At 49.7% G+C, this 12,013-nt stretch overlaps 3 protein-coding genes across 6 annotated transcripts; 2 read left to right on the plus strand and 1 right to left on the minus strand.

Moving 5' to 3' along the window:
* Positions 1-375: 375 nt before the first annotated feature.
* LOC112882447 lies at positions 376-1,813 on the plus strand. The gene is made up of 5 exons (XM_025947511.1): positions 376-775; positions 887-973; positions 1,079-1,186; positions 1,290-1,496; positions 1,578-1,813. Exons 1-5 carry the CDS (start codon positions 491-493, stop codon positions 1,731-1,733), a joined length of 843 nt encoding a protein of 280 aa, XP_025803296.1. The 5' UTR covers positions 376-490; the 3' UTR covers positions 1,734-1,813.
* On the minus strand, positions 1,806-4,818 carry LOC112882449 (glucan endo-1,3-beta-glucosidase 4-like). Of its 2 annotated transcripts, none has more exons than XM_025947513.1 (5): positions 4,445-4,818; positions 3,172-3,281; positions 2,654-2,959; positions 2,379-2,406; positions 1,806-2,273 (listed from the first exon to the last, which is right to left on the minus strand). In XM_025947513.1, the coding sequence occupies exons 2-5, from the start codon at positions 3,233-3,235 to the stop codon at positions 2,063-2,065; spliced, it is 609 nt and encodes a 202-aa protein (XP_025803298.1). In that variant the 5' UTR covers positions 3,236-3,281; positions 4,445-4,818; the 3' UTR covers positions 1,806-2,062. The 2 variants fall into 2 exon arrangements, with proteins under 2 accessions (XP_025803298.1, XP_025803297.1); XM_025947512.1 differs by having other exon boundaries at positions 3,172-3,278; positions 4,445-4,817.
* A 1,893-nt stretch (positions 4,819-6,711) lies between these two features.
* Positions 6,712-9,731, plus strand: LOC112879475 (serine/arginine-rich SC35-like splicing factor SCL33). 3 transcript variants are annotated; one of them, XM_025943733.1, is made up of 6 exons: positions 6,712-6,852; positions 7,633-7,784; positions 8,114-8,191; positions 8,857-9,021; positions 9,102-9,185; positions 9,295-9,731. In XM_025943733.1, exons 2-6 carry the CDS (start codon positions 7,639-7,641, stop codon positions 9,413-9,415), a joined length of 594 nt encoding a protein of 197 aa, XP_025799518.1. In that variant the 5' UTR covers positions 6,712-6,852; positions 7,633-7,638; the 3' UTR covers positions 9,416-9,731. The 3 variants fall into 3 exon arrangements, with proteins under 3 accessions (XP_025799518.1, XP_025799517.1, XP_025799519.1); XM_025943732.1 differs by having other exon boundaries at positions 6,713-6,852; positions 9,265-9,731; XM_025943734.1 differs by lacking the exons at positions 6,712-6,852; positions 7,633-7,784; positions 8,114-8,191 and adding an exon at positions 8,441-8,664 and having other exon boundaries at positions 9,265-9,731.
* The last annotated feature ends 2,282 nt before the right edge of the window (positions 9,732-12,013 follow it).

Here is a 12,013-nt window from a genome sequence, read left to right on the forward strand (position 1 = left end):
TTCTGTTTTTACGGACACGCGTAAATTTCGTACAAGACGAGCTGCCCACGTCGGCGCGATCAAAAAGGCGAAAAAAGGGTCAAGGACATCCATTCAGGGTTTGCTGGTGCTGGCGATGAGCACTGAGCACGTTTGAACGCGCTGAACAAGACCAGTGCGTAGTTCTATAGTATGTTTATTAAAACTGAGAGGTCGGTAACTATGCTAGATAAATTTTATGATAATAAAATTTCTCTCATATTTTATAATTTTTTTATTTTTTTCCAAAATTGATGATATAATATATAATTTAATATCATAAATTCTGCATATATAGAACTCCCATTCAGACTGGCGTAAAACGTTTGTGAGGCCAGCGTTTATCGGCCGCGGCGTGTCGCTCGGCCCCATCACACGAGGCCACAAGGGGATGGAATGACCACTGACCAGCTTCTGCTCCGTCGCTGCGTGTCAGCTAGCTTTGGGGGGTGGGGCAGCACGACGGCCGGCCATGGCCGCCGTGGCAAACACGGCGGTGGTTGCAGCGAGCGCCAACCGCAGCAGCAGCAGCCGCGGCCGCCCAGGCGCCGCCACGGCGAACAGAGCGTTTGTTGGCACAGGATTTGCCGGTGCGCGGAATGCGTGGGCGGCGGGGAGGCCGCCGCCGCCGCGCCGCGGCGTGACCGTGAGGACCCAGGCCGGTGCGGCCGGGGTGCGGCCGTCGTCGTCGTCGCCGGACGCCGTGACCTACAGCGCGAGCATCTCCACCGACACGCCCCTCCACGAAGCCCCCGGGGTAAGCTAAGCCGCCTGCCTACCCACCGCTTTCAATCTGCCTGCCATGGATGTGGATTATTGGGGGCGAGAGCTGAAGCTGCTCCGAACCGTGTGGTGTGAGTGCGTGCAGGCCTCCTTCGACGAGTACCTCCAGGACCGCGCGCGCGTGTTCCGCGCCATGTTCCCCGACGAGAGCAGGAGCGAGCGGCTCGGCGAAGTAAACACCCCTCACGCCCTCCCCCGCTCCGTCGATTTTCTTCGTCAGTCCGTTCGCCGAATCGATTGGTTGGTGGGTGGTTGAACAATGAGCGGAATTCTGCAGGGGGAGTGGCGGATCCAGATGCTGCCGCTGCAGTTCCTCCTCCTCACCGTGCACCCCGTCGTCGTCATGCAGCTGCGCCACCGCGCCGGCGGGCTCGAGCTCCGAATCGTGCGTAAAGCTTGACCCAGCTTAAGCTTACCAGTTCTTCGTGTACCTACCAGCATTCCAGCAACTGCGAGTGGTGATCGAAATGCGCTTGTTTGTTTTGCAGACTGAGTGGGAGCTGTGGGGACTGGACAGCGGCTACGCGCCCTTGAGCTTCGACCTCGGCGTGAGCGGGTCTCTGTACGCGGACCGGAGCCGCGGCCGCGCCGCCGGGTGCCGGATGAAGGGCCACCTCGAGATCGCCATCACCGTCGTCCTGCCGCCGCCCCTGCGCCTCGTGCCGGAGAGCGTCCTGCGCGGCGTCGCCGAATCGGTAAGATGGTTGGATTGCGTGTGCGTGTCGTCTGCACATTCTACTGGTCAGGATTCAAAGCTTCGGCTTCTGAAAGTGCAGGTTCTGTCGAGGCTGGCGGAGAAGATGAAGCGCGACGTGGACGTCGGCCTCATCGCCGACTTCCGGAAGTTCCGCCGAGAGAAGGCGGCAGCGTCCAGGGCCAGGCCAACGCTCGACGCGACGGCATCTGCCAGAGACGAAGCCTCTGAAAGCTAGAATCGCTCACGATCTGTGCACCGTCCCTTGTACATGGAGAACCATCTTTGTGCAACATGAATACATGGTTGATTCATTTACATCTGGGTTTCTACCATGAACGAATCTGAGACCAAAACACAAGGAAACATGACGGGTCCAGTCCACAGACGATCCATCTGTGTAGCAGCTTATGTAATCTCCCAACACATCCAATGCGATCCTGACATGTACACCCACACAAGATCTACTGACGAACAAAACATGTAACTGTAACAACGCTCTAGCAAGCAGCGGCCCTCGCTGCCCCCATGTTTCAGTTCAATGTACATGCGCTGCTCTGCTGCTGGTCAAAGGAAGAAGAAGAGCGGCAACGCCAGCAGCAGGGCACAGAGCGCCCACCGCGCGCGGGACAGGAGGCTCTCCGCGCTATCGAAAGGGACCAGGCTGCTCGTGGGGCTCCCGAAGGACGACGATCCGTTGCCGAAGCCACCCGTGCCCGGCGTGAACGGGGACAGGCCGCTGGGGGCGCTTGCCGCCGGAGTGCCGCCGGCCATGGAGCTGCGTGCCAAGAGAAACGTTACGTGTTAGCTGATGAGCATTTCTGAACTTTGACGGTGAATGGCATGTGCGACACGATCCGTTCTGTACTCTGAACATGTTCACCTTCCTGTGAAGACGCACTGCCCCGAACCTGAAATGGGAATTCAAAGATCAGAGAGCTCGTGAACATTGCTCACCAGACAAGAATTTGAGTTACTGAATATTGTCAGGTTTTGTGCAATTTAACAGTCATCTTTTCAGAAATTTCTACAGTCATCATTGGTGCTTCCAAGCTTCATGAAACTGAATCTTGGCAATCCCAGCAGACTGAATCCTGATACAAAAAGGATTGCATGGAAGTAGTAAAGATCTTCTGAAATTAGAGCATGGCTGCTTACTGGGATCCGTGGGGGTGGTGGTGGCGGTGCCGTTGAAGTCGCAGGCGGTGCTGGTTTTGGCGCTCCGCTGGTAGTAGTCGTTGTAGGCGTAGGAAGCCAGAGCCTGCAGGTTGTTCTGCTTGTAGCACGGCCCGCCCGGCTGGATGGCCGTGCAGTCGGCGTGCCCCTGCCCGCACGCCCAGTTCAGCCCCGCCTGCAGCGCCGCCGGGTCCGCGCCCTGCATCGCCACGCAGAACATGCCGCTCCCCGTGGCCAGGGATCGCCTCTTGCCTTCCTCTGAATCGACGGTGGTTTCAGCATGGCTGCCTGCACGTTGCCGGAGCAGAGGACGTCGTGACGTGTAACATCAGAGACAATATTGTGTTATAGTATGTAGATATTTTTCCAGCTTAAAACAATTCACAACCACAGCTGCTGCTCCACTGATTTTTCAGAGACCTTGGGAATCTCAATAACGAGAAAACGAAAGTGAGAAAGAAACGGGAAGGGACTCATGGAGAAAGCTACGTCACACGTACCTGATGCGTTCGCGAGGAGGAAGACTAGAAGAAGCAGGCATCCGTGCAATCTTTTGTCCAACATTTTACTATTCCAGTGTCCAACCGACAGTATTCTCCACAGCCACCTGCTACGATGACAATGTGAGTGCATACATCAGATAGGCTAATCGAGGGAGAAAAAAGACATAAGATGAGATGAGGTAAGTAATTCAGCAAACAAACTGCTGAAGGAACCATAGCAAACAGAGTTTGAGCATGGTCACGTTGAAAAAAATATTGTTGGCACACAATACTACTACTTTTTTGCAGTGATATGCAGGAGAGATGTGTATCCAATAATGTGCTCCTGTTAAAACGTGATTTTGTATTTTGTGATTGCAGTGCACAATGTGCCAATTGGGAGGAGCACGCTGCGTTACATTGTTGGTTTTGTTTGCGATCATGAAATTCTACTTTAATCCTCAAGAAAAAAAAATCTACTATACCCCTGCAACCTTCTGGAGCGAATTGCATAGTATACCCACCATGATCCATGATGCAACAGAAGCCGAACAATAGACGACTCTTGAAAAGCAAGGATAGTGAAAGCACGAGGGTCACGGTCAGGCGCGAATTTTCTATGCCTACTCCTGAGTGCTCGCAACCAAATGACACTATTTTGTCCGGGATGAACTCATAACACCACTTTTTTTTTCTTTTGTGCCGCTTAAACTTGACAACGGTTGGTAAAGCTGAAACATCTAGCTACATGGAAACCATATCCTTCGCTGCATTGTGCATATCCTATGTTTTTTAGGGGAAATTCTCTGCACATCCTCAAGTACTAATTTCATCCATGAAGAGAAACACGAATCATGTATCTAGTAATACTCAGTAAGTTTGATCAAATGGCAACGATCCAACAATACTAGTTCTGCAACCTTATAGCATGGAAAAAAAGGTGAATTTGTTGCAGAAATAACAGAGGTGATCGAAGAGCTTCAGACTTTGCCAGTTGAAGAGAGGGGCGCGGAAAGATTGAGTTCAGTGAAGCTTGTGAATTTCGAAGCGAGGGGCGGCGCGCCTATCTCAAGAATTCAGCAGAAGTACGGGTTCGACGGGAACTAACTGGAAAAAAAATACGAGTACGCAGACGACACCAAGAACAGAGAAACCTGACAAACCTAGTCCAAGATAGATGATCGAAGAGGGGGAAACTGGCGGGATTCAACAGGAACAAAGAGAATCCATGAAGCCGGCAGGGGCATCAGAATTGCCAACAGGAAGAAGAGGGAATTCAGAGGGATCGTACCTTTGAACCGGAGCTACCAGACGATGGCAGGAGCCAGGAGAAACAGAACAGAGCTGCGCCGATTGCTTCTTGTAGATGGAAGCCCGGAACCTTCTAACCTGACCTCCTGCTTCCAGGAGTTCGAGAAGAGTCCAGGAAGGAAAGCTGAATGTGTGACCTTCCCCCCTTTTATTGGCTCTAATAGCTTCTATATCTGACGACGATTAATTAGGCATTTATAAATTTTCTTCCGGCCACAAATTAGGCAGTTATAGTTGCTAAACTGACAGATGAGAGAAGGAGTAATCAGAGTTAAATACTGCCGAAACACGGCCAAAGGTGGGGGAAGAGAAGACAACGAGGAAGGCAGGGCACCAGGAGGGGGGGGGGGGGGTTAATCGACAGGTTTCTGGTGTGGGGGTGAGTGGGTTGAGCAGGCAGAAAGGGCGAGGAAGAGAAGTAGAGAACACAAGACCTGTGACGACCACTGATCACTTCTCGTTTGGTTGTTGTAACCAGTGACCACAGATAGGTTTAGTGGATTATGTGCATGCTAATTAAGCCTTCTTGATGATGCGCTAAATCTCTAATGATCAATCAACATGGTCTCGTTTGCACTTGCGCTTTTCCATTAATTTTTATTTCTTTTCACACAGGGAGGAATCACTGTCTCTGCTCGGAAAAAGGAAGAAATGAAATTTTAAGAGTTTAATTTGATAAGGAATCATAAACATCGGTCCACAAAAGAAGATTAGTAGTATACATGTTCTAAAGTTTCCCAACGGTTCTGTCCTCCTCTTCTTCTACCTTTTCATTCATGTTGCTTGCATATTCAACTTTTGAAATTCAAGAAAGGAGAACTAGATTCAGCAAAAGGCTCAGCCTTTTCGTTTTACAATATTCTCCATGCCTCTTGTACCTTACCATTTGTTCTACATGCTTATAGGGTATCCATGTGGAGGGAAGATAATGGCGTAGGTGGTTGGTACTACCACATCAGACACGGAAATGGAGTCACCATCAAGTGCGGCTCCATGTAGTCAATCGTGGAAAACACAATGGCCACATCACCATCGCTATGGATCGATAATGGATTCCTAATCTTTTATATATATATATATATATATATATATATATATATAAACGACTTAAAGATGCGAACCTGGTATGCTCCTTCTGCATTCTTCTGAACAAAATAGAGAGACGTGACAAAAAGAAGTTGATGCTACAATCTCGAGGATAGAATGTGAGCACAAATGCTAGCTATGCTGCGACCTGAGAGGAACATGACAGTAGCTATGGGGTCCTGACTTAAGAGTCTTTGGACTGGCTCAAATGCTTCTCTTTCTTGAGCTAATGTTTTCAAACATGTGGACCTAGATAATTCTTGCTGATTCGCAAACTGATCTCTTTGGCCCATGCAGATATTACATTTCCATAGAAAACTACTAAGCAAAACACAAAATAATATGTAGGGATCCCGATCAGGACGAATATGAAAGAATACAAAGGTTGAGTATGGATGCTTGTGGGGTGGATCCAGGGGCTCCATTGGTTGTATGGGGCAACCAATGGAGCCCCCGGACACCCCAATAATTTTCAACCATGAATGAAGAGGAGGAAAAAAAGGAGGAGGAAGAACAAGAAAAAGAGAGGCGGGAGGACGAAGAGGGGGAAATAAGTTCCCACTAAATTCGCATTCTAGATTCGCCACTGCTGTTGTGGGATCAACTGCACCCCACATCTGCCAATTCAGCTCTCAGTCACAGGCACACGCAAATTCCAGTTGCTTTCCTGTCTTCAATCCAGTAATAATCCTTTCTAGACCTGTCCATTTTTCTGAAGCTTGTGTTTACTGGGCATTGCAATAAAGGCGCATTAGTCTGTCCCTCTCATCTCTGAGCATATGTCACAGGTTTAGCTCACCACTTTGCAAAAGCCTTCTGTCTTATTATTTTTTCCCAGGAACACTCTTCTAGGTTTTCATACTTCCATTTTTTTTCCACATTTGTTTAGAGGAGATCAAGATCAAACAGAATTACAGAAGGATCAAAATCTCGAAGCGCCGAGTGTCCGAGGGCAGCTGCATTTCTGCAAGCCTGCAAAGAGGCACCGCGCTCGGCCTCGAATCGGGCGGTGTGGGTAGGCTGGATGTTGATGGGCTTAGTGTGTGCGATTCAAGAAGAAGGGCGTTCTTCTTAGTTGGGCTGCCCAACAACCCTCAGAGCCCACAGGGCCGCATCCGCCGCGTCCAACGCCATTCCGTTACAGCGCGTGTCCCGATCCAACGGCTGTACGCCGCCGTCCGCGTGATAAAGCGCCGGCGCCTTCTCGCGTTGCCACCCGAAGTTTCCAGACACGAGCCGACTAATCGAAGCGCTCCTTCCTCCTCCCCCCTCGAGCTCCCGACTGATCCGGCCTCGTTTGCGGTAAGCGTGCCTGTGTTCCTTTCTCGCAGTTCGCCTCGAAGATTGTTTTTTCTAGTTTTTTGAAGGCGGCCAGATTAGCTGCGAACTTTGACGAGTAGCTGTTTTGGGGGAATTGATCGTTCGTGGTGATCTCTGAACCCTAATTTTCGGACAAGTTGGATGTTAATTGGCCAGACAAGTCATTTGTTTTGCCTAGATTATGATCCAGATGAGCGCAGTAAGTAGATGATTGGCGACGGTCTACTGCGTAAACTGTTGTCGTTAACGATTTATTAGTTTTTCACAGTTTGCTCGTGAATTTGTCGTTAGTTTTGTGTGATTATTCTTGAGGATTCGTATCCATGATGAAGCTAATTGTATTACGTGGTTATCTTGCATCGGGGTGTTAATCTGCTGCGATGTACCCATTATTTGGCTGTTAAGTGTATCTATGATTCTACACTCGGTTGGTTGAGGACCGGCAGTTATCTTGTTATTTTACTGTTAATTTTACCTAGGATTCTACTATTTGGTTGCATACGAATTCCTAAAATTTAGCTTTTAGGGAGCTAGTGATGAGATATTTGAGATGTAGGAAGCTCGCAAGCTGTGTTTTCTTAAAAGTTGGTACTTGGTGATTAAACTGTTCCTTTTTTAGTTGTCTTTTTGAAAGTGTTTCTTTGTGCATCCACTACTCTATTATGATTTTGGAAGTTACTGATGTCTAATATGATGAATCACTAGCAGTACTGCATTGATTGAACTATAGTGTTTCTGCTCATGTTATTGATTACATTCTAGATCAACATGAGAAGGGGCTACAGTTACAGTCCTTCGCCACCAAGGGGTTACAGGAGAAGGGCTCGCAGCCCAAGCCCCCATGATCATTACAGTGGCCGTGGCAGAGATCTCCCAACCAGTCTTTTGGTCAGGAATCTCCGTCGGGATTGCAGGTAAAGATTTGTCCAACTTTCACTTTCTCCTGCAATAGCAGCTAACACAGCTTGTTGATGTGCTGTATAACAAAGTTTGCTGTAGATGTATGCATGAAAAAGAATGTATATTAGCCAAGTCAGGGTTGGCTGAAAACGAATGTATATTTCTATCTATTTATTCTCTCTATGCCTTTCCAGTCCTTATTCGTGGTTATGGTTCTTATGTGCATGTTCATGCCATCATACTGTAGTGTCTCCAAAGAGACTTCATCATACTGTAGTGTCCCCATAGGAACTTCCTTCTTCCCGTGTCTCATCACCTCTGACAAACAGTCCTTTGAGTGCAGGCCAGAAGACCTTCGCCGCCCATTCGGACAGTTTGGCCGACTTAAAGATATATATCTGCCAAGAGATTATTACACTGGGTAAGAATCTACTTGTAAAAACATAGCACTCACTTCAACTGTGTGGCATTGCACAATTTATGCTCTCACTTCAACTGTGTGGCGTTGGACAAATTGTTGCGGCCTTAAGACAATATGTTTTTACGCCATTCTGGTATCGACATAGAAACATACTTTTGAAGATCATTACTATTTCCACCTCTTGAGTCTTGAGATAACGTGATAATAATTTTTTGAAGACACAAGTCTAAAAGATTACTGTTGGAGGGAAGGAAGAAGTAGAGAATTTAAAAGATTACTGTTGAAGAGAAGGAAGAAATAGAGAATTTTAAAAGACTACTGTTGAAGAAATGGAAGAAATAGAGAATTTCAGTTAAGTGATCTGCAACTTAAGAGTACTGTTCAAGAGAAGGGAAGAATTAGAGTTACAAGTTTAAGAGATACTCAAGTTATGAAGAGTTTCAAGTTTGTATTTGAACTCTCATGGGTGCAAGGTCAGCAGCAACCTATGCACTTTTACCTGTTTAACTTGTTTTTCTTATTTCTATCAGCAACCATGTGAATATCCATATAGTTTTACCTCTTTGATATCTGGTGCGCTCTGAAATACTTCTACTAACCTCTGATCCTTGAAAATGAGCATATGTTTTTAATTCTCATATAGAATTTTCTTGGGCCCACTACAGGGAGCCCCGAGGATTTGGTTTTGTGCAGTATTATGATCCAGAAGATGCTGCTGATGCAAAGTACTATATGGATGGGCAGCTAGTTCTTGGCAGGCAAATAGCTGTTGTATTTGCAGAGGAGAATAGGAAGAGGCCTCAAGAGATGAGAGCTAGGGACAGAGTCAGGTTTGTCGGTTCTCCCCTGCGACTACCTTGCTGCTGAATGGCACACTGTTTCTCTATTCATTGTTTGCTGCACTTTGCAGGGGCCGTTCTTATGATCGGAGGTACTCTCGCTCTAGGTCCCCTCCTTATTCTAGGGGCCGTTCTCCTTCCCGCAGCTACTCAAGGTATGTGTTGGCCCTTGCATCTTGGCCCTAAAGATTATCCACTTCTCGTTGATACAATTCAAATTTGCTTCACTGATAGGTCTCCTTCACCTCCAAATCCCAAACACAGGCTCAGGGAGAGGTCCTACTCCCGCTCACCTGTTGACAGCAGATCGAGAAGCGGGAGCCCCTACGAGGAGGGATACCGCAGATCCTCACGAAGAGAGAGGTCTCTCTCTGTTACCGGATGAAGTAGTGTGTTATGATCTAGAGCTACCGCTATGAGTGAGCTCATGGTACTTGCCTTGTCTTTCTGAACAATACGGTGTGTGGTGCATTCTAGAGTATCATTCCCAGTAGTATCGACAAGCTAGCTATGCTCTATTGTTACTTCTTCAGAGTACACTCTACCTGGAGGATTCAGAATGCAGGTATATTGATTCGGAGTACGGAGCTGCTGCGTTCAGGTCAGCAGTTCCGAAGTGAACACACCCTGTCGTGTGACTGCGTCGGGTAAAACAGGAAGGTGTCTGGTATGAATAAAGTTGGTTGGATTGTGATAGCTCAGTTTGATGTGTTGGGGTGCCGGACTTGTGGCAACGTCTCGATTTTTTGAAAGCCGTTCGTGCCTGTGCACCAGGACCAGCACGCATGTCTCTCAGGGTGCAAGCTGCGACAGTGACAAACATGCGAGATGATTAACATTAGCACGCCTGTCAGCTATCACTGTTATCTCCCCCGTCTGGGCGCGCACGCGCTCGTTTTGTGGGGTGCGCCGTGCGCGCGTTCTGCGTGAACTCGGCGGCAGGGCGCGCATCCTCCGCGCTAGCTAGCTGGGCTGCATCGCACGGGGGCGCGGTGCTGGGTTGGGCTCCAGCAACGCCTGCGACCGAGCCTAGCAGAAAACTCGCGCGCGCAGCTATTCAGGCAGGAGGAACGCGCCCGTTTTGCTTGACCGCGATCACCCATTCACCCGGCGCCGTGCGCGACGCGCCGCCCGTCCTAAACAAAAGCCGCGGCGTTGACATGCTGGCGAAAGGCGCCGAGGGGCGAGGAAGGCGGCTCTCGATCCGTCGGCAGCGCCGGCCGCGCGCGCGCGGCGGTGTGAACGAGCACCACATGGCGGACAGCGCCCGCGGGCTGTTCCATCTGAGCCAGGTGCCCAAACCCAAGTGCAGAATGCGTTCGTGCGTGCAGCCACGAGGATCGTGATGACCCGTGTGTGGCCGCGGTACAAGACGGAGGGCACACGGGTGTCCAGTCCGGGGCACGGCGTGCCTTGCCGTACCGTTCCGGCCGGCACACGGATTCGTGGACCTCCTCGCGGGCGCCGCGTTCGCGTGGCAACTTGCTGGACTTTCGGTAACGACGACGAGTTTGGCAAATGGCAACCAGAGAAACCCACCCGTCCCGAACCCCCGAAGTCTTCGCTCGCGGCATGGAGCTAGGCGGCTTGTTTATTACTCGTACAACTTTGATTTTGACCTCTGATAACGCCTGCCCGCTTAAACTAAGAACCGCGCCAGCTCAGTGCCTCAGTGCAGGATACCAGATTAGTCACCCAAGTCGTAGGTCCCCTTCACACCCGCGTGGCATCATCTCGCCTGACGTAGACTTTGCAATGTTTGCCTTTTCATGGTGGCTTGCTGGTCTTTTACTCGTCCTAAGTTAACCATGGACGACCATGCGGCTCCTACTGAACCTTTTTTCCCATGTTTGCGAACAACCACAAGACGCGTGTTGACCTCGTTCAGTTCGTTGTAGGTGCTGCCGGATAAGGATGAGAAGGATGCTAAGGTCAATTCGTTCTAGGTGCGGCATTGCCATCTGCTCCTGCATCCATCCGCCCATCCATCATCCCCTGATTACGCAAGATGATACTACCCTAGCTAGCTAGCTAAGCGGCATGCCCCGTCGCTGCCCCACGGTCGCTTCTTGCGATCCCATTCAATTCAGTTCAATTCATTTGTGGCCCGGGGGACCCCCGTCTCTTGACCCGCGGCGGAATGCGGTAGTTCCATGTCACATTGCTCGTCGGTGACGCCGACGTCCCGGGGACGAACCGCCGCGGCGGACGTGCGCCGGCGCACCAAACTAATCGGCCGGCCGGCTTAAAGGCGCGCATGATGAGTCGATCCTCGGTTTCCTCGCTGATCTTTTCGTCCATTTCTGACGACGGATCCGCCGGTGCGGAAGCGCGCTACGTCGCGGGGTATCCAACGGTCGATTCGTTCGGTGCCCACTTGGGCCCCCGTCCCCATTTGGGTCTCCTCACCAATTTTGAATGGAGTTCGATCAAGAAAACTGCCAAAGACAAGGAGAAGAATGCCCTACAGATGATGAAGCAAGCAGGGCGTACCGGATAAGCAGGGATTCAAATTATAAAACCCTGCTGGGCTTTGAATTGGTCTGGAGATGCGTCGTCGTCACAGATTCCGTACTCTGGAACATGTGGAGGCCGGGGGTGGCGTGTACGGTGGCAGCAAGGGCCAGCGAGTCCCTGGAATATACTAGTACGGGAGTAGACAGGCCGATGCAGGGCGCGCGATTTGTATGGTTATGTTAGGGCCTGTTTAAGGGCCTGTTTGTTTGAACTTAAATAAGCAGATTATACAAACCAACTTAAATAATATGTAAAGGAAACAAACAGGTAGCTTATTTGCTCAGATTATATAATCTAGAGTCAAAAACACCACAATCTCATAAGCTAGTCAAGTGGAGCTTATTTCAACTTATTTCTACCCAAAAGACCCACTACCCATGGCAAAGAGGAGCAAATTACCCGCAATTGCCATTGGGTCCCACCAGCCCACTCCCTCCTCCCCTCCCCACGCGCCCCTCTCTCCCTA

Source organism: Panicum hallii, chromosome 2 (assembly GCF_002211085.1).
Source record: "Panicum hallii strain FIL2 chromosome 2, PHallii_v3.1, whole genome shotgun sequence".
Classification (NCBI taxonomy): domain Eukaryota; kingdom Viridiplantae; phylum Streptophyta; class Magnoliopsida; order Poales; family Poaceae; genus Panicum; species Panicum hallii.